The 21,863-nt window shown below is 34.7% G+C and overlaps 1 protein-coding gene across 1 annotated transcript; it reads left to right on the top strand.

Moving 5' to 3' along the window:
- Positions 1 to 20,886, top strand: LOC138701075 (SANT and BTB domain regulator of class switch recombination). Its single transcript, XM_069827632.1, has 12 exons — positions 1 to 261; positions 885 to 1,938; positions 2,394 to 2,506; positions 3,017 to 3,130; positions 4,991 to 5,144; positions 6,399 to 6,665; positions 7,411 to 7,690; positions 8,869 to 9,019; positions 10,770 to 10,907; positions 11,012 to 11,330; positions 13,635 to 13,843; positions 16,028 to 20,886. Exons 2-12 carry the CDS (start codon positions 992 to 994, stop codon positions 16,159 to 16,161), a joined length of 2,826 nt encoding a protein of 941 aa, XP_069683733.1. The 5' UTR covers positions 1 to 261; positions 885 to 991; the 3' UTR covers positions 16,162 to 20,886.
- Positions 20,887 to 21,863: the final 977 nt, after the last annotated feature.

The following is a 21,863-nucleotide window of genomic DNA, read 5'->3' as shown; positions in this document are numbered from 1 at the left end:
TGTTACAAATATTGATTTTTCAGTTGTATAATGTAGTCAGCAGTAGGTTAGTATCTTTGCCTTGCAGAACCTGGTACAAGTTTAGCATCAAGTGGTGGGGGCCTTGGCCATTACTGTTGTAACTGATTTGTTTGGATGATGGCTTTGAACCAGCTGAAGATCGATATAAAAAAGAAAACTAGTAGTAAGAGGTTGGAAACCCCATTTCTGGGCATTAGCAACCTTTATAATTTTTTGCAGCACTGCTTATTTGCCAGTAAGGTAGAGTAATAATTACTTTTCACTATTTGTTTATATTATAGGTTAGTAACAAAAAATAGACTGTTTATGTGATGAGCTTGTTGACAGTAGTACTATACAAGATGGCATGTTGGTTAATGCTGGCAATAATAATATACGAGTAGTATAAATAAATTATATGGATAGTATGAATTAAAGTAATGCATCTCTAAAATACAGTCATGTTGTTTATGTAATTATGTTCACACATAAACTTTAAATGGACTTAAAACATTCCTTGCAACGATTTTTGGAATTGTAATTTTGGAACTTCAAAATTGGTTTCAAGTAAATATTATTTATATTAAATATTCTGTCAATGTTATTTGTAATTTTAAAAAAAGTAAGGTTAATGTTTAATTTATAGTTTGTTAGGCCTACCTCTTATTATTATTATTATTATTATTATTATTATTATTATTATTATTATTATTATTATTATTATTATTAATAATATTAATGATATATGGAAAACAAGGAAAATATTGGTAATATTACAATTAATATTGGGTATATGAAATTTTAATAGAAATACTGACAATTTAAAAACATTGTAGGACTAGTGTAGATATGTTTAACATTTATTTAATTAATTATATTTGCAGATGGTGAATTAAGAGGTGCTAACTGACTGAACTTATATGTGAGATTACTCATCATATAAAATTTTTGTTTTTTACATTTAATAATATCCCGATAAAATGCAATAATAATGGCTGCCGTAAATACAGAAAGCTCAACACTTTTAAAAGCAAAAACATTATCAGTACCCAATTCACTTAACAAGACATCACCTAAAGCCTCTTTAAAATCTTGTGGAAAGTTTGAGAAAAGGCCATGTTCTGAAATATCTTTTAAAGATTTTTTGGATTTTCTTCGTACAGCTTATCAAATAAACGAAGCCATTGAAGGTGTTCCTGATGACTTAGTTGACAAAGTCGAAATAGACTGGCAAGACATAGGAATGAATGAGTTTGTTTCCTCTTTACTTGCTGTGAAAGAGGACAGCTCGATCTTCAAGGCAGTTCTGGAGGAAACAACCAGTGTGAACAAAACTGAAGATCAAAACATATATCCTTTGAAACAGTCAAGTAGCATTTCCGATAGTGGTGACTGCAGAGAGGACGATTTGGATAAAATAAAGGAAGAATCTTCTGAAATATGTTCAGAGATATCAAAACATAAGACTGAAAGTGATTGCTCCGTAAGTAAAGTTGATGGAGATGCAAAGCAAGAGAGCAAGATTGTGCCAAAAGGAGGAATGTCACTTGAAGTGAAAAGACATAGCAACCAAATTGTCGTGGAACCACCAAGAAAGTTACACATCTCTGCAAAAATAGCAGAAACCAAGAGAAAAATGTCGTTAAATAAAAAGGATTCATCAGATTGTAAAGATAAGAAGTCGAATGAGGATAGCACCAAGAATATTGAACACCTCATGAAACGAAAGTTGAACGAAGTTATCCAAGAAGGCCTGCTGGATTCTGTGTTGCCATACGTTGTGCCAAAACAGTCAGCAGTTCACCCTGCTGCTAAGAAATTGACATCTTGCGATACCAAGAAACCCCCAACACTAAATTCAATGGAGAAATCTCTTTCCAGTCAGTCCTCAAAGGACAAGTTGGCTGCCAACAACAGAAGAAAATCCTCATCAGGAGAGTAAGTCTTTGCTTTCAGTACTCTTCTTCTTATTCTTCGTCTTCTTCTTCAAAGCATTCAATTTTGTCTTGCTCACTTATGCCTATTATTTACTGATTAACAAAATAACTTCTTTATTGTGTTAACATAAAAATACCCAGCTGACTAGTTTCGAGGTGGTGTCCCTCAGTGTCCAAAGCCTAGTCTTCTAGGCTTCAGACAATGAGGGACACCACCTCGAAACTAGTCATCCAGATATTTCTATATCAATACAGTAAAGAAGTTACATAGGCCTATTGTTAATCAGTGATTATACAAATGTTAAAAGAGTGTACTAAACAGTGAAGAGCCTATTAATTTTGGCATTATTCACTGCTTCATGTAACCATTTAGGTCTCTTCTGAATTTAATATTCTTGAAGGAACTTGTAACTCTTGATAAATTTCTCCAATGTATGTATAATCTCTTAATTTTAGGGTTGAAGTGGAGATTCATGTATGTGATGAAGTAAAGAATTTAAAAAGGGATTTTCGATGTCCACAAAAGCTCCTAGTATCTAAAATGGGTTACTTTGCTGAAGTAACAACAGGTAAATGCCATATTTCCGAGGAAAATGTTGATGAGCTCGATTCGAAACATCCCCTCAAACTGCGCACATAGGTAGGTCTCCACAGCAGAGAGACAAATACAAAAAAAAATTAGGTGCCCTTATTTCTTATAAGGTTGCGAAATTGAAGCTTGAATGAAGGTTATACAATATTTGAGAAACCCCCATCTTGAGTGCATGAGCTTATTTCACATGTCACGTGACAGAATAAGTATTCATGGAGGATAGCAGCTCAACTACTCTCTCCGTTTCTTAATGTAACATTCCAAGTACTGTAAGATGTCACAGCTTTAGTTTTTATATGGGCAACTAATTAATTTTGTTCCATCTGCTGTGAAAATATGTGTGCGCAATTACAGGGGAGGTTTCGACATGATCTGGTTAACAGTTCCCTTATTGAATCATATAGGTATTTGTGTTAAGTAGCTGCATAGAATTTTATTGCTTTAATTTATTTTATGAGACACTAAAGTTTCGTTGTTATTATTATAGGTCAGAAACTTGAAGATATGGATATATCAGTGCATTGTGACATCACAATTTTCGACTGGCTAATGCGTTGGGTGAAAAGGGATTCTGTGTCAGCAGAGACATGGCCTAAACTTGGTAAATTTTTTCATTAACTTTGCGTACTCTAGTGCCTTTAAGATACGAAGCTTAAAATCAATGTAGATGTTCATAACACTATCAATATTGGTACTACACTGAAGATAGAATAGATATAACTAAGGGGTGATTAGAATAGCAGTGAGCATTTCAGTCTCAATTAATCCATTGTATCTGCTTCTTTTATATAAAAATTAAGTTAATTTTAGAGACATAAAATTCTAATCACTTTCAGAAGTTTACTAGCAATTGCTTTTGGTAATATTCTGTGTCCTGAACTCAGTGATGAATGCAGTAAGTGGGCCAGTGAAAGGGGCAGGAGAAATTGCCCAACTCCAGGCTCAGAATTCAAATCTGAAAAAAACAATTTAATGATTCAGGCGTTTCTTTTGTTGTGTGTATTCTCTTTCACAGACGAGGATTTCCCTACTTAGAAAGTTTTGTATGAACATAGAATCTTTCTTAGATTTTTTAAAATAAAAAATTAGCATTAAAATGATCTGACAAACCTTAGAAAAATTTAGTTTACTGTATTCATCAGGTGCATATACATATGATACCATACTGGTAATAGCACAGACCAGGCAGTTTAAAAGCCCTGAAACATTGCTTGGTGGCCAAGCCCCATGTAATTGCTAGTGTTCTTCCCCCTGTAGTCAGTCATGAGTGAGATTTCATTGGAGTAGGACAGTTGTGTGTGGGATTTCTTTAGAGAATACAGTAGTGTTGTGCAATGGTGAGATATTCACTGTGTCATCATACTAGCCTATATTCATCTGGAAGATGTGCATCAAGTTCAGAAAAGAAATTTTTGAGGGCTGTGTTCCAAAGGCAGATCCTATTTCATTAAATTTTTCTTCTGTATGCACGTGACATATTCGTTTTCTATTCCAGTGAGTCACAGAACCTGTTTTATTAAACTTATTCACTAACTTTATTATTGCTTTTTGTGTTGGAACAGGGCTGCTAAGAAATTTACGTCTAACTACTTGTCTTGTTCTGCCACACAACTTTCTCCTTGTATTTCCCTTGTTCTCCTTCTATCCTCCTTGAATTCTTCTTGTTCTCCTTGTTCCCCTTCTTCTCCGTGTATTCCACTTGTATTCTCCTTGTTCTTATTCCATCCTCCTTATATTTCTCTTGTATTCCCCTTCTTCTTTTGTTTTTTTAATTGGTTATTGGTTTTATAGCTTTTTCCACTGCTATGGTTATATAACAACTGAACTAGGTGAAGGTGATATTGCCAGCAAAATGAGTCCAGGGTCCAACGCTGAAAGTTACTCAGCATTTGCTCTAGGTTGAGGGAAAACCCCGTAAAAAACCTCAGCCAAGTAACTTGTTCCAACCAGAATTTGAACTCGAGCCCTCTTCTTTCATTCTCAGGCATGCTAACTGTTACTTCACAGCAGTGGACTTATTCTTTTTGTATTCTCCAAGTCTTTGCATTGTTCTTTTTGTATTCCCTTCCACGTGATTTCATCAACAATTGCTTCTATGCAAAGATAAACAGCATAATAAAGTTATGCACCTATCGATTTTTTTATAATGCAGAACTGAATTTTATCAGAGGTCATTTTCGACTATATAACAAGCAACATAACGCCATAAAAAACGGGTTGCTGAATTAAACAATGAAACAGTTTAGTTAGGAAGATAACTTTGTTCTTGCTTTCCAATAATGGTGATTGTAGATGTGCACTAGTAATATATTCTTCCATATTGCAGAGTGGGCAGGAGGGACTATCAAATATACCAATATTGTGTAAATAGAAAGCAATGCATTGCAGCTGTAACAATAGATTTATGTTAAGTGAAATTTTAGCATTTGTATTTATGGTGCTTTCTGTTTGTTATTTGAAGATGCTGGTAATGTGGTGCCAATTTTGGTATCAGCAGCATTCTTACAAATGGACCCTTTGCTGCAAGACTGTCTCGAATTCTGCCGTCGAAATATGAATGAAATAGCGAAGACTTCTACTAACTTGGCTTGCCTTAATGACAGTATCCTGACCAGGTAACTGAATACTGGTACTTTACAACATGAGGATTCAGTTCCTGGGGTATGACTCTCAAATCATTCCATTCTCTTCAAGGGGAGTCAGAGGTGAAATTTTCGAACAAAACTGAAGAAAAAATGAAAATTTGGTTTTTTCCATTTTTATTATCTTTATTTTGTTATTCCGATGTTAGTTTTTGATTTTATGCCCTTAAAAGTATGAAATTAAAACCAAGATAACTGTATTACTATATTATTCCCATAATAAACTAATACTTATCATTATTTATATACGGTACCTTCTTTGAACATATAAATAAAAAGAAATATTGAAAATTTCTTACAATATAGTGCATGGAGCATTTTATATCAAATGATATAAAGTTTTATAAAACTATTAATATTTACAGAACTATTGTACTTGGTATGTCCATTACTAATAACATACTTAGTATCCATGATCAATTTCAAACAAATCGGATACATTTTGTGGATTTTGAAATATTCACCTCTGCCTCCCCTTAAAATTAATGTCACAAAGATTCCCCTCCTTCTTTCCAAGTGTAAGTTTTGACATAATGACTCTCATCTTATGAATAGGCCTACATTGCAACATTTGTTGCTAGTTAACTTACATATTTTATACATCTTGATTACACAACTTTTAACACTGTATCACTTCGGAATATAAAGTGTATGTATACAGTATATGCTTTCATGTGTTAATTAATTAGGTTACCTTGTTGACTAATTGAGTTCTGAAGATGCCCTCCAGGCCGAAACTAGTCAATAAGGTAACCTAGTTAATTAACACGTGAAAGCATATATATACAGTACTTTATATTCTGAAATATATATTTTATTTAATTTCCTACACAGGATACTCATGAATACACCGAATTTTATAACATTGGACAATTCCTAATTCAAGTGCATTTTGCAGAATTTTTAATGAGGAGGAGGATACAGCCTCTCATATAATCTTCGAATATGAAGCTCTACCTAGCATAAAATACAAACTCCTAGGAATTGCTAATCCCAAGGAGAAACTTCCTGCAAAGAATTTATATAATTGATAAGCTCCTAACCCTAACACAAGGAACAGACCTAATCACATAGAAAAACAGAGGCAAGAAAATAATAAAATAAGCCTAAGGCTGCAGTGTTAGAATGACCTGGCTCCTCCTTCAATATAATCTAATTTAATCCTAGTTCAAGATATTGCATCATGTTATAGACTGTACGTCTTCTGGTCATTTCTGTTTCACCCAGGCTTGCAAATCTTTTTTCCAACTCGGACGTGGAAGGCCTCCGTGACAAGAAAGACAAAATCCAGAGCCGACTGTACTGCAAACTGATCTTGGCCCTGACAGAGACAAGCCCTGAACCTGCTCGAGGACATTTCGCAAGTTTAGCGAGTATATATAAGTGTGGGAGGTGTGACAAGTTAGTTCTACGCCAACTGGGGGGCCTCATTCCTTGCAAGCCGTGTAATATGAGGCTGGATCACTTTGGAACTGTTCATGGCAATCATATCAGGTGAGATTATTGCTTGCATAACATAAAACAGCGTCACGAGTTTCTTTTAGTCCCTCACTCTGTGCACGTTGGCTGAGTTACAGGTCTGATAACATTGTGCTGCGCCAGCTGGGTGAGCACAATCTACTCAATGTCAACAGTGTGGATCACAATGAAGGAGCTTGTTCGCCTTAATTTTACTCACTATCTCATACTTATTTGCTTGCCAAAACAAACCAGCTAGTCTGAACTCTTAGATGAATGATGATGATGTTCATTATTATTATTATTATTATTATTATTATTATTATTATTATTATTATTATTATTATTATTATTTTGTTTCTTGCACAATAAGAAAATATATTTGAAATGAACTGAACAGTTTGTCCTCAGATCCTGGTTCTAAGAAATTGATTACCATATTATTACCTACAATTATTTATATTTTTCGTTGCGAATTTTGTGTAAGTCCCAAAAGTTCCCAATTCTCACCAGGAAAATCCAGGTAGTCATTACCCTTGATAAAACCCTCGTCTTATATGATTTCATTTATGTGTCTTTTGAATAATAATTCAAGAAAACAAACTGTAAACAGTAATATCATTCTCAACATGGCAAAAGAACTGAATTATTTTGAAACACGTAAAACATATGAGGAGAAAGTGTGTGTCAGCACCATGTTATTGACTTCGTTATTACTGTTGTTAATCTACAAAACGGGTTCCTATTGGAAGACTTGCTCAAATGTCTGTTGTTGTTGCAGGGACTCAAGCTGGAACCTGAATGACTACATTTGTAGTCTGCGACAAGAGCTGAAGGCCTGGCGACAAGTCTATTGGAGGCTATGGGGAGACTGCCATTTTCTGTACTGCAGCATTTGCCATAACTACTTCCCAATGCATCAGATGCAGTGGTGCTGCCACCATCCAGAACCTCCGCAGTTCTTTACAATGGAGCATCAGCGTGCAATGACATTTCCCATTGGACGATATCCTTGTTGTGGTGAAAGGGCTTATCGTTTTGAAGTCCTCAACAATCAGTCAGTAAGTATTATGGTAATTATCATGAACTCCAGACTCTGCCAAGGTACTGGTACTGTACCGGTGCTGCTTTTCGTAGCATAGGCTCAAGATAGGGAGTGAATGAGTTGATACGCAAGTATTGCTTTGTTTATAAACCTTTCACGCCAAGGAGATGATGATGATGATGATGATGATGATGATGATGATGATGAGGTAGAGGAGATGACGATGGGGATATGATAATAATACATTATTAGTAGAATTAGAATGTCAGAGAAAACCGAAGTATTAGGAGGACTGTTGCTAAAAGTGGCTAGATCTATCGCACATCTCATAGAATCTGCCATACCCTGAAGCTTGTGCACTAGATGAACAAAATTACGAGTTGTATTTTAGATATTTTCAGCGACCTTCAGTGATAGAAAAAATTGGCAAAACTGAAGGGTAAATCAAAAGTCTGAATCATATAAATATCTTCCATATGGTTGATTTTCGATTACTAGGTGTTACCAGTATTTGTAAGATCAAATGCTCTACCAGTGACACATTCGATTCTAGCCCTCAGCTATCTCAAAAGTCGCCATTTTGGATGCAACTTCAAAATTTTAAATGGAAAGGAGGTCATGAGGTATTCAAAATCATGTGAAATTTTCTGAAGAAAAAAAAAGAATAGGTCCACATTACACTTACAGTGAATGATGATGATAATTGAGAATTGCTGGGATGTCACAGGAGAACCAAAATATCGAGAAAAAATTCCTATATTGGCTAAACCATGGACTTGCCCAACACAAGTTATAAATTCAGTGTATTACGGGATTTGAATCTGGACTCTCTTGCTTGTAAGTCCGGAGTGCTAGCACTGATAAGTAAATCTGATAAGTAAATACAGTATAAAAAATATCTGTGGCAATAATAAAATATGTAAGTAAATGAACAAGTGCATAATTATAATAGTAGATTTTTATGTTGGCTATGAATTTTTTTAAGAACGAAATTTTATGACTTTTGAGAAAAGAAATTTTAAATAATTTCCCCCCCTCTCCTGAGAAGGATTGGATTATGATATGACTGTGATTTTCAGAAAACGAAAGTGCAACTTATTTTCTGTCATATAAATTGTTCTAGAACAGTGGAAGACTTCATTTGGGGTGTCTATGTCATTTCTGGCTTGTAGTAATGATGGGCTTCTTTTACAGGGTTGCCAGTTCAAAGAACATACACCTGTACTGAACTCTCCAAGAGATGTCGAAGTTCACAAGCTGTTTATGAAGCACCAACACTTGTTATCACTGGAACCTCCAACGCTGCAGTTTCCAGAGAGACTCACCCGCCTTGTTAGCAACAGAGGTACCACTGCAGACAAGGGAAGCTTGGTTCCCACTAGGATTGTTGTTCTTGTGCTCTTAGGAATGCTACTCTTTAAATGAGGTTTATTTTATTTCTGTACATTATCATATCATTTTAAAGGAATTTTTATGTTAGAATCAAATTACAGATAAATTTTGACTTATGGTAATGTTTTGTTCTCCAAACACTTTTATTAGTGAGATTTGTTGTTAGTTTTTCTCTCATTAAAAAGTTGAATACCTTCTACAAAGAAAATAGGAACACTAAAAATAATAGTCTGTTTTTATTAAAAAAATAAAACAAAATTTCTTATAATTAAAAATAATTCACGAAAGAAATTTCGTAAATTGAGGGGTTCATGTACTTTGGTTCACTAATTAATAATTGTATTTTGTATTGGAATTGATATATTTTTCTGAAAAAGTTGTCTATTCATTTAGTAGGTTATGCATGTTAGTGTAAATGTATGCCATTAATTGTATCTGAAATGTCTGTATAAATTATGTTGTGACACAGTATGTATTGATGATTATAATCAGCATTCATTTGTACTTTGAAGGTACAAACCTATAATTTCAATTTAAATTGAAATGTTTTGATACAATTGTCATGAAAGTATGAACTTTCAGATACAGTTGAAGTTTCTAGGTTATACAATAGATTCCATTTATCCAAACTAAAAGGGTTAGATTCGATTCAGATACAGTGGAGGCCCTCTTAACTAGCCTGTATGGGACGAGACCCCTGATCGAATAAAAGAATGGCCGGATAATCCAATTTATAGATGTTACTTAGTCAGAACAAGGAAATAAATTTATAGGTACCATTACAATAATAAAATAAACATTTTACATACTTGGCTATCTAATTCTATTATGATTTAATAAGAAAACATCTGGTAAACACATTATAAAGTACACTTACACAATTTAAAATACTGTCTTACTGTTCTTTAGATATTATGCATACTCTGCTAAAAGCAATTGATTGAAAATCAAGATTACTTATCATTCGAACAGAACAAATCCAGCTAGGCTACTTAAAAAATATGTAATCTTCTTTTGCCTTTTAACCTGAATAGACTTGTTAAAAGCAAACTCACACCATTTCTTCATGAACATAACGTCGACTGCAGGCGCTTCCTCATGTTGTTCAATGTTGAGATTGGCTGTTAAGATTAAAGAAGAACTTATGGGTTAATGACGCAATTGGATAAAAAAAATTTCCGCCACTGACACAACTTCCTTCTCATCCTTAGGCTACTTCCACCAATATTGTTACTGGGTACTTTCATAATATATTTTGTTTTTTTTATCACAGTTCTATTCTTTGTTTTACATTATTGTTCAGTTAATTATTTTTGTAGGTACATAATTCATTGACTAATGCGAATAATTAAACTCGTTAATCCAATCATTCATGACAAACCTTTAAACAACCTAATCACAATCTAGAGTGCATACATTTTATCTTTCCACTCTTGCGAAGTAGAGTGGAAGCGGAAATGCACAGAACAGCTACCCACATCTGAGCATGGAAAGATAAAATGTATGCATGTATCTTACGCAACAATATAATTTTGGAACATCGAATTTCGTTATTTGTATTTATTTTGCGTCAAACTGCAATATGTATGAGTTTGTTGCCTTATTTCAGAGTCACTTTGCGTAATAGATATTTTAGTAAGAGACAGAATATTTCTTTGTAAATAATAATTTTATTTTTTTCGAAACTGTTCTTGTGTTTATAGACCCTACAAGAAATGAAAACATAAGTAAAGAAGTTCTCTGGTGGGAAGGAATTGAGCTTGCACCCCCACGACCAAGGCAAGGTCTGCTTGCGAAGATCTGGGAGTCCCATCAAAAGAAGGAACAGCAGAAAAAGCTAGGTAGTTACTATACTACTCAGACTAACTAACTTTCGAGTAATGAAATTTTTGTGTGACATTGATGCGGATCCTCTGAAAGCACAGTAGTATTGTCTTTATGTTAGCAACTACATCAAGAAACAACAGCAGTGCCAGTAGTGGCACTAACAGCGTTGTGAACAAGCCGGTCACCACACCAACTGTACGCCCCCCTCCGAAGAAGCAGATGTCAGTTGTTGAAGTGAACAGCAATGGAGGCAACAGCACAGGCAATGCCGATGCAGACAACTCCTCTAGTAGCGACAGCAGCAGCAGCAGCGCCACAACCTCCAGTACTGAGTCTGAAGACAACTCTGAAGAGTCCGCACATGCTCCAGTGCGCCGTGTTACCGCTAAACCTCGACGTAATGAGGTTCATCACTATTTTTTACCCAACAAGAACAGGTGAGACTCGAGAATTGGTTGCTAAGCTGCAGTGACAAGATTATAATGACAGTGACAAATATTAAGTACCAGTATTTGTAGAATTTAATTCATGTTTCTATACTTACTGCTTTTAAGGAACCCGGAGGTTCATTGCCGCCCTCACATAAGCCCGCCATTGGTCCCTATCCTGAGCAAGATTAATCCAGTCTCTACCATCATATCCCATCTCCTTCAAATCCATTTTAATATTATCTTCCCATCTACGTCTCGGCCTCCCCAAAGATCTTTTCCCCTCTGGCCTCCCAACTAACACTCTATATGCATTTCTAGATTCGCCCATACGTGCTACATGCCCTGCTCATCTCAAATGTCTGGATTTAATGTTCCTAATTATGTCAGGTGAAGGATACAATGCGTGCAGCTCTGCGTTGTGTAACTTTCTCCATTCTCCTGTAACTTCATCCCTCTTAGCCCCAAATCTTTTCCTAAGAACCTTATTCTCAAAAACCCTCAATCTCTGTTCCTCTCTCAAAATGATAGTCCAAGTTTCACAACCATACAGAACAACCGGTAATATAACTGTTTTATAAATTCTAACTTTCAGATTTTTTGACAGCAGACTAGATGACAAAAGCTTCTCAACCGAGTAATAACAGACATTTCCCATATTTATTCTGCGTTTAATTTCCTCCTGAGTGTCATTTATATTTGTTACTGTTGCTCCAAGATATTTGAATTTTTCCACCTCTTCGAAGGATAAATCTCCAACTTTTATAGTTCCATTTCGTACAATATTCTGATCACGAGACATAATCATATACTTAGTCTTTTCGGGATTTAATTTAATTCATGTTAGCTGATTTAATTATATTTAATGAATAATAAATTAACACACAAAATTAAAAAATTATAGATAAATTACACATGACATTAGTCCTGCTTACCATATTTCAATGTATTGCTCAAAGTGACCACTTTCTGCTTCCAAGCGTTTTTTCTTTTCATACTTACCGCATATCTTAATATTATGAAATTGAATCTGATGGATGACGTGGATTTTCCATATACTCTAATTTTGTGCGTTCACATAAACACTAAAAAAATATACTTCGTTTGTTACGAAAAACACTGTTGGATCTATAGATCCATCTCACTCTCTAATGCCATAAACCCTTGCGTCCATAAGTTTTGTTTATAAATGTATGATTGTGAAAGAACTCGTTTTTCCGGTTACTCTCGTCTAAAACGTCACATCAATTTCTTGTAATGTTTTTTTTTTTCTCACTAAATGTTCTACAGTAAAAATTTTCTGTACTACAGTGAAAGCCATTTCTCTTTCTTTCTCACAAATAATGTCACAAAGAACACAACACACTACCAATACATATGCACCCTACTAAACTGGGGTGTTGACTTGATGGTAGGATTCCCATCATACCTTGTGTGCATGGCTGGGAACAACACCACTCATTGAATCTCACAGTAGATTGACTCTATGTAATGGCCGACAATAAACTTTTTCAAATTTTGTAGTTTTTTCCTACCCCAACTGAAAACTACAGTGCACTACAGCGGACTTCATTTTGAACTGAAATAAAATATTACTTTGTAAATGCATAAGCCAGTCTCATTTTTAGGATCTTTATTCTTAAATATTGTACGCATTTTATTCCTTGATTCGAAACTTGCCCAGACATGTTCAAACATTTTTAACAAGAGCCAGAACAGGTCACATTGTCAAACAGTTGTACCTACTCCGATTTCACCTTTCTGATAATCCTACTTGTCTGTGGAGCAATAATCATGATGAAGATCTGGAACACATTCTTCTATACTGTCCATCCATAAACCACAAAAGAAATAAATTAAAATCATCAGTACCAGTTGCAGAAGACACAGCCCTGCAGTATATATTGACTACACCCCAACTCTAGCTATTAGCAACAGGCATCTATAATGAACACCGATCAAAATACCCCTCATTTCTCGTGAAAAACAACTGAATAGATTACAGTGGGCTAAAGTGGACTTTATGTTGTCAGCAAACAGCTGGATACATGAAGAAGATGATTGATTGATTAATCAATCTCTAAAATGTTCTTACAAACCTCATTTACTATTTTACCTTTTAAGAGTATTTCTTTATTAAAACCAGCTATTGTAAATCCTGATAAAACAAATGAAAAACGTATGTTGAATTTTAGAGGATAATGTCCCTACTTACTCTGTTGGATCCATTATGCTTGGCTCTAGTCCTGATATAATTCTGGATGAGATGCACGTAAGTTACAGGCAATTATACAGAATTCCTTCCATCCTCAGGGAACTGCAGAATCAGTGGGAACCAAAGCTGTCAGTCCGTAATAACCAGGACAACCAGCGAGAATACGAGGAGCGAGCAGTCCGGCAGATGGCAGCACTTCTTACGAGAAGAACTTGTGCAGACTCATCTAGTCTGTATGCTCGCACACACAACCGATCGCATGGCCATCATGGTCACTCCATTTGGAACAACCACATCATTCCACAAGGTGAGTTTAATGTAGAAATTCCTTACAAGGAGAGAACATACTTTTGGATACACTAATTTCGATATTTCTCTTCTGATGAAAGTTAGTGTAATAACTAGACTTCGTTGAATTGCCACACGCAGCATGCAATCAGGTTGCCGATGTACGGTAGTATAGAGGAGGTGAGCGACCGCCCGGTCTTGTAGTATAAGCAGTTCATGTTAAGAGTTGTGATCGGTCCAAATAGATAGAGCAGCTATAGCTAATGCATAACTATGTAAGCACTTCTTTTTGCATTACTGTGGTTGGAATAGTCAGAGCTTAACATTTGTTCAGTGCAGACAAGAATTCAATCAAACATACTACAATGAGAGTGTTGCTGTTCCAAACAATTGCCCCTGGAATACCCTTACACCCTCAGCCAGTCTTGACCCGTTGGGGAACGTGGTTGAATTCTGTTAATTATTATGCAGAACATTACGGAAAAATAATGAAGGTAATTAATGCATTGGATAGCACAGACAGTTCCGCTGTTGCAGCTGTAAAATCATTACCTTCTGAACAGCTATTGGAATATATTCTGTTCATTGATTCTAATTTTAAACTCGTGTCCAAAAGCATCATCCTGTTAGAATTGTCTAAACTAAAACTCTCAGACGCCCATAATATAGTGGATAAAGTGTCACAAACAGTTATCCAAAATAACAATTCACTAATTTCAGAAAAGGTGAAATGTAAGTTGAGAAACATTATTGCTAAAAATTCTGCCTATTCACAACTTCGTATTATAAATGATTTACTAACAGATCACGACAAGACGTCTGAAGTTGGTGTACTAAAAGTAGTGACTTCCCGTTCTTCAAATATGCACCTATTACATTTTACCAATAAAAAAACTTTTTGAGTGACCATCGGAGGAGGTTCACTTTGCAGTCGCTCGAAATGTACGTAACTCTTTACTGCAATGCACATATTCAAGGATGATGTGAGTATCTTACATTAAATTTTAAGAGTTAATATATCTCACTACAAAATAATTGCGTATTTACATGTTTAGACACTTCCTACTTCAATGATCATTCATTATATTTTTTGAATGCAGGATACAGGTTTTATTGTAACCGCAGTATACTGCTCAGTGTTTACATCAGAGACATACTCCATCCGTTGCACGCTCCCTTCTCATACAGTCTATACCGCGTGCGTAGTAAACCTTGCGATTCTCGTGGCAATTCCACGAAGTCTAGTAATAACGATGTGTAGCAAAGTCAAATGATGCAGAGCTCAAAGAATGCCGAATTCTTGGCAGTGAGTCTCTGGTTCACTGTCTGTTTGTTTGGTATGTATTTATTTATTCATTCATTTTTGTTTATTTATTTATCTATTTGGAGGCGAATGGTAGCACTACAGTTAATACATAACGCTGCAAGACAGAAGGTTGTGACAATTCCCGATGGGGTCATGGATTTTCTCCAATAATCTAGTTCTTCTGGCCACACTATGGCTCTGGGTTTTACTCATCCTTTAACAGAAATGAGTACCAAGGGTATTTTCTTTAGGAGTAAAGACAGGACATACATCCCTACTATCATTAATGCCAGTTGTCTGCACAGGTGAGAGCCGTAGTCTCCTTCTACACTGTGGGCCTTCATGACTTGCAATGGGGAATATTTTACTTTACTTTTATTTATCTGTTTATGTATTTATGTATGTGTTTGTTTATTTCTTTCTTTATTTATTTGTTCGTTTGTTCATTCATTTATTTGAAAATGACATGAAGTTAGAAGCAATTGTCCACACCTGTGGAGTAACGGTCAGCGCATCTGGCCGCGAAACCAGGTGGTCTGGGTTCGATTCTCGGTCGGGGCAAGTTACTTGGTTGAGGTTTTTTCCGGGGTTTTCCCTCAACCCAATATGAGCAAATGCTGGGTAACTTTCGGTGTTGGACCCCGGACTCATTTCACCGGCATTATCACCTTCATCTCATTCAGACGCTAAATACCTTAGATGTTGATAAAGCGTCGTAAAATAACCTACTACTAGAAGCAATTTTAGGAGTTGCTTCCAGCATAGCTCTGGTTACGCCCTGATTTCCGAAAAAATCTCGTAATCGATTTGTTGTGCAGCATCACAGTAGGCTACTTTTGTGATGAGAAAGTAAGTCATAAACCAATACATCATTTTAATGCAAAATGGATTTTTCAGGTGGTATTTACGTTCGATTGGAACACGAGTGGAGGGAAGCCAACTGCCACTCACACGGCTGTCCTGGGAATTCAAACCGCCAGAGATCGATAGGTTGGGGCTCCTCAAGACCCAGAGTTCGAACTACGAGGTGATAGGTAAAAGTACCATAAAACATAGTTCCAGGTTATTGCAGTGCAATGTGGCGTAAGTATTCTGCAGTAAACGACACAAGTGTATGGGAGTGCAATGAGGAACAACCTGACTCTGTTGACTACCTACCTCCTTGTTGAACTTTGAACATCCCCGTCGATATATATCTTTCCATGATTTTGTATCTTTTTCTAAACCTTTACTTATGCGTACATATCAACTGGAAAATAAAGATGGTACATTTAATAAGCATTTTTCTTGAAAAGATTATGATGGTAGTGTTGTTAACTCTTGTAGGCTAGTAGGCATGGATGGCTTAGTTCCTGTAGTAAATCTAGCATAGGCTGCCTTGTGATTATTGCCAATTGAGATGTTTTCTGGAATAACAACTTAACATACGCTACATTGTTTTTCTGTTTTCAGCATATATTTAATCGTCAATAATACATCTCCCTTCTGACAAAATATTTTTTCCTTCCAACAAACACAGCCCCTCTACAAACATTCGAGCAATGATGTTATATGAGATCTAAAATGTTTGATGCTCTGTATCTCAAATTCAAGATTTTATAGTTAAGTTCTTGTTCCAGAGAATACCTCAATTATTTTTACGATCATAGAGGTCAAATGCAATTTTACGGTGTTCAAGTTATGTACAGTGAGAGATATAATTTTTGAGCAGGCAAAAATATTTCAAGATCTGTATCGCAGGTCGTAAGAATTCCGTCTCAGCATAGACTGAAATACTTACACAGAAAAGTGAAGCGAATATCTCTCTTCATCATATGATCCAAAACTTTTGTCTTGGAGCATGCACAATGTGGTATTCTTTGATTTAGAAAGTACTCAAGTTGGTCAACTATTATGTCCCTAATTATACAATAGTATATATTTTATTTTAAAAGACAGTTTTAACAAGAAAGAAGATACCTTGGCAATATTTATTGACTTTCAGTTAGCATATGACTCTGTTTGGAGAAATAAATTATTACTAAAACTCCAGAAATTAGGTATCTCCAGCAATATGTTCAGATGGATATCAGAATTCCTTAGTCAATGATTCATTGCCACTAAATTCAATAACTCACTTTCTAGTTACAGACAAACATATCGAGGTCTACCTCAGGGCGCTGTCCTCAGCGCAACTTTATTCAATATTTATATAAATGACACCCTCCCTATTAGAGGAATCAAACATGAAAACAGCACTATTTGCAGATGATATAGTTTTGTGTACTTCCGGATCTTACAGACATAGAGACAAAATTCAAAATTCTGCTCTTAAAGCTCTAAATCAACTACATGAATGGAATACATCAAATTTGATGACACTCAATTTAAGCAAAAGTAACTACCAAATATTTTCACTCGGTAAAAAAGAAAGAGAATTCAATATCCAATACAATGGCCAACACCTTCCTAGGACTTTTGAATCCAAATATCTTGGAGTTATTTTCAATAGTAAGTTAACATGGAGCAACCATTTGAAATACGTTTCAGAAAAAGCTCGTAAAAGATTCTCCCTTCTAAAACGACTAGCAGGAAAGAAATGGGGATGCTCTAGGAATACTTTGAACACTACATACAAAATGTTTATACAGCCAGTGCTGACATACTGCGGAGAAATTTTAATTACTTCACCTTTCATAAACGACATAGAATATGTTCAAAACCAAGCTCTCAGACTCATTACTGGTGGAATCAAAACAACGCCATTAAATTCTATGAGATTCCTCACTAATATTAACAGCATCAAAATGACAATAGAAGAAAAAGCGCTGATTCAATATGAAAAACTTATCAGATTACCGGAAACAATTGGCATTCATACAGTCCTCTCTGTAGATTGAAAACTCAAAAAAGTTTCATATCCATTGTTCAAGAATTAAAACAGAAAATCAATATCCCGAATTTAAAAGAAAACTTACAAATTAAACCAAACCCTTTAACTCTATTAAATATAGAATATAATCTAAATTTAACAGAAGAAATACTGAAATCAGAAGTAAACACTGAAATACTGAAACAATTGTCTTTAGAGACAATTAATATTAGGTACCCTCCACAAAACTGGCTTCATTTATACACCGACGGATCCTTGATCTCCAGAGAACAAGGTGCCAGTGCAGGTGTTACGTGCTGTCTCTTCTCACTTTATAGATCTCTTGGATATGGAACAACAAGTTTTGATGGTGAAATCATTGCAATAAGTGAATGTCTCAGGAATCTTCTATGCCACATCAGTAAATTTAGGAATGCAGTTATGTCAGACTCCAAAGCAGCTATTCTGTCAATAGTCTCTAGACACACACCTTCATCTCAAATAGCAAAAATAAATAAAATGCTCTCTCAACTAATAACACTCAATAAAATAATTGTATTCCAATGGATACCATCCCATTGTGGAATCCAGGGAAACGAGAATGCGAATGCTTTAGCAAAGAAGGGCAGCACTGCTACTTACAGACCTGTTACTAAATCTACGTATTACGTAGATTTATTAAATCTACATACTTAGACTTCAACAAACAAAATTTGATAACTCAATTCCAAGGGAAAAAAATGGAACTCTCTGCATCAAAATCCACAGTTAATTCCCGATTTACCACGAAAATCGTCTGTAGCTGCATTTAGATTGGCAACAGGCCATGATTGTTTGGCCAAACACCTGCATAGAATTGGAATATATCAGTCAACTAACTGTCCATTGTGCAACTCAAACCAAGAAATGGATTCGGAACACCTCAAAATCTGTGCTTCAGTGGCTGGTCATGATAATATCTTTGAAAAATATTGGAGTGCAAGAGGTCAAATGACTTCGTTGTCAAACGCCTGGCATTAGAAAACAACAACAACAACATATATTTTATTTTACATTTAAAACATTGAAAGCTTTTTTAAAAATAATTGTTTGAACACTTTATTATTATTCAAGTGTTCAAAGAACTGTTTTTAACGTTTTGAATGTGTGTGTATATATATATATATATATATATATTGTATTATACATATCCTGAACATTGGAAAATTGCATTTGATCTCTATTATCATAAAAATGAATCTTTCTAGTGAGGAATATTTGATCAATCAATATCACAATATAAGACTAAAAATTGAATTGATCAACAAAAAGATTTGGTTTAACAAGATAGTTTGAAAGACAACTTACAACCGAAATACGTCGACATAAAACCCAATAAAAATTTCACAGTACAGTATATAAAAAATCAGTGTACTAAAGTTTGAATTCAAAATGAAATGAAGTCAATGTATATTCAGAAAGAAAAATTAAACTTAGCCTACTACTATACAACTGTCATTTAAAGATAAATAACACTTTGCACCCAATAAAATGGGAAATTATTGAGAAAGCAGTAGTTCAAAAAATTAGTGAGAAAATAAGATTTCAATATTTCAAATTAAAAAAGAAAATTCAGAATTTAATAGCCAATAGTAGATTGTTTGGTATCAATAATGACAATTTCTATAAGAATAAACAATTGGCACATTCCTCCTTTCATATTTATAGTAGGGTTATAAAAAAAATTAAAGTGTTCAAAGAACTGTTTTTAAAAAAGTTTTTAATGTTTTAAATTTAAAATAATACCTATATTATTATTGCCAGTTATGTTTAAAGTTAAGTATTCGAATATATGGTACAGTAAAACTTCTTTTTACATGTTTCACATTTATTCTTTTTTTTTCTGAAGTTTCGACAAAATTCCTAATACATTCCATGTTAATTTATTTTGGGTATTCGTTTTTTATAAATATATGATTGTATTTTACACCCCAGGAAATACGAAATGCTGTTTATACATTCTAAATTAATTTTCCTCGAAATTAGGTTTGCTGTGAAAATGTAAGAACGTGAAAAGACAGTAGCAGCACCTTGAAATTCGTGGAAATTCGAAGCTGCCCATGCTTGCCTCCGATAATATTACGTCAAGTAATGATGTTGTTTGAGGAAGAAGGAATCCAAAATAATTAACTTTTCTTTTTGTAAAATAATCACATGTTATCAAATCTAATGTTATTTCGAATGTTATTAAATATCATTTAAGTTACACGTTTTTCTTTGATTCCATAAAAATGTATAACTGAAGTTTTATTGTATAATGAAATATAGTAACAGTATTGCTTTTCGTGAAACATGATATGACATTTGTTAAGTTTCAATTGAATGTATATAAGCTGTTTTGTAAATAGGAAATAAATGAAAATGGAAATGAGGACAGGAAATAAATATTCGTAAATGTCGTACTTCCATTTTTAATTGCTTATCATGTTTCATAAAACTCGTTAAATGAACAACTTTTAATCATATACTGTGTTAAACTGTTGAAATTTAAGAGGTACTATACCTTTGTAAAGGCATAGTTTAACACAGTACATTATTAAAATATGATGAAAGATGAGTGGAACGGAGAAAAATTCTTTCCAGCACCGGGATTTGAACCCGGGTTTTCAGCTCTATGTGGTGATGCTCTATCCACTAAGCCACACCGGATTCCCATCCCGGTGTCGGATCGAATCTTCTCAGTTTAAGTTCCACCTCTTGGGTTCCCTCTAGTGGCTTACCCTCATGCACTGCGTCATTTATATATAATATATAATACATCATTAAAAGTTATTAATTTAACAAGTTTTTAACGTGCCAGTTTTATCATTAGTAATAGACACAAGTGTTAAAAGTGTGTGAATCAAGAATAAAGCGGTAGAACTTGTATTGCAATTCTAAATGTATCTTAAGACAAATGTAGGATCTGTATAGTGCAGTCGTTGGCTCTTTTTATAAGTTGGTCTTCTGGTAGTAAGATTATGTCTATTAAGTGTGAAAGGACACATTTTCAAGTCATCAATAAGCCATCGCACTTCCATCACGGCAGGAAATCCATCAGAAACCCTTTACACCATTCTTAAAGTAATCAGTGGTGATTATTGGGCTCATCGGATTTCAGCACTCATGGATTTTAGATTCGATACTGGCTGCATGGTGCTTGCTTAGTAAACAATGACTGTGTAACGTTAATTAACACATCATGATGGTCTTCTAAGTCAACCTAGAGCAAAACAATTAAAATCTCGCATCTACTATCTATAGGACCTTTATCTTTTGAATTCGATGAGTCTCATGGACATCGTTGATTTTAGGGACAGTTCTGATGAGCTTGATTGATTTTCTTATGACTTTAAGACCTACTTGATGAAAGTGCGATGTCATTTATGACTTAACAAATGTAACCAATTTAGAGACATTGTATTTCCCAGTCTGTATGAGTGTTTTATAAGGCAGCAATCTTCAGTGATAAGTTCAATGGCTGATCATAGTACTTTCTCATGGAAGACGTTTGAAGAAGGAAAGAATGAAAGAGAGAAAGAAACATACAAAGAGAATGATGAGGAAAACTTTAAGAAGAATTGAAGAAAGAAGAAAAGCAAAAAGTACTAAATAAAAGCATGAAAATGAGATTCGAACCTAACACCACTTCATATCATGTGTAACAATTCTATGCAACCAGACTACAATGCTACATTATCAGGTTTAAGTTTTTACAGTCACCAAGAATTATTTTCGAACTATATTATAGAGGATTTCACATTAAAAAAAAGCATTGAGCATATGGAGTTATTCCATCAAATGACCAGTTGCCATAGAAACGCCTACCTACAACATAGTTTGTACTTGTATTAGGCAAGGCCC

Source organism: Periplaneta americana, chromosome 6 (assembly GCF_040183065.1).
Source record: "Periplaneta americana isolate PAMFEO1 chromosome 6, P.americana_PAMFEO1_priV1, whole genome shotgun sequence".
Lineage (NCBI taxonomy): Eukaryota > Metazoa > Arthropoda > Insecta > Blattodea > Blattidae > Periplaneta > Periplaneta americana.
The sequence above is the reverse complement of the archived record's forward strand: the minus strand, read 5'-3'. Positions and strand labels throughout refer to the sequence as shown.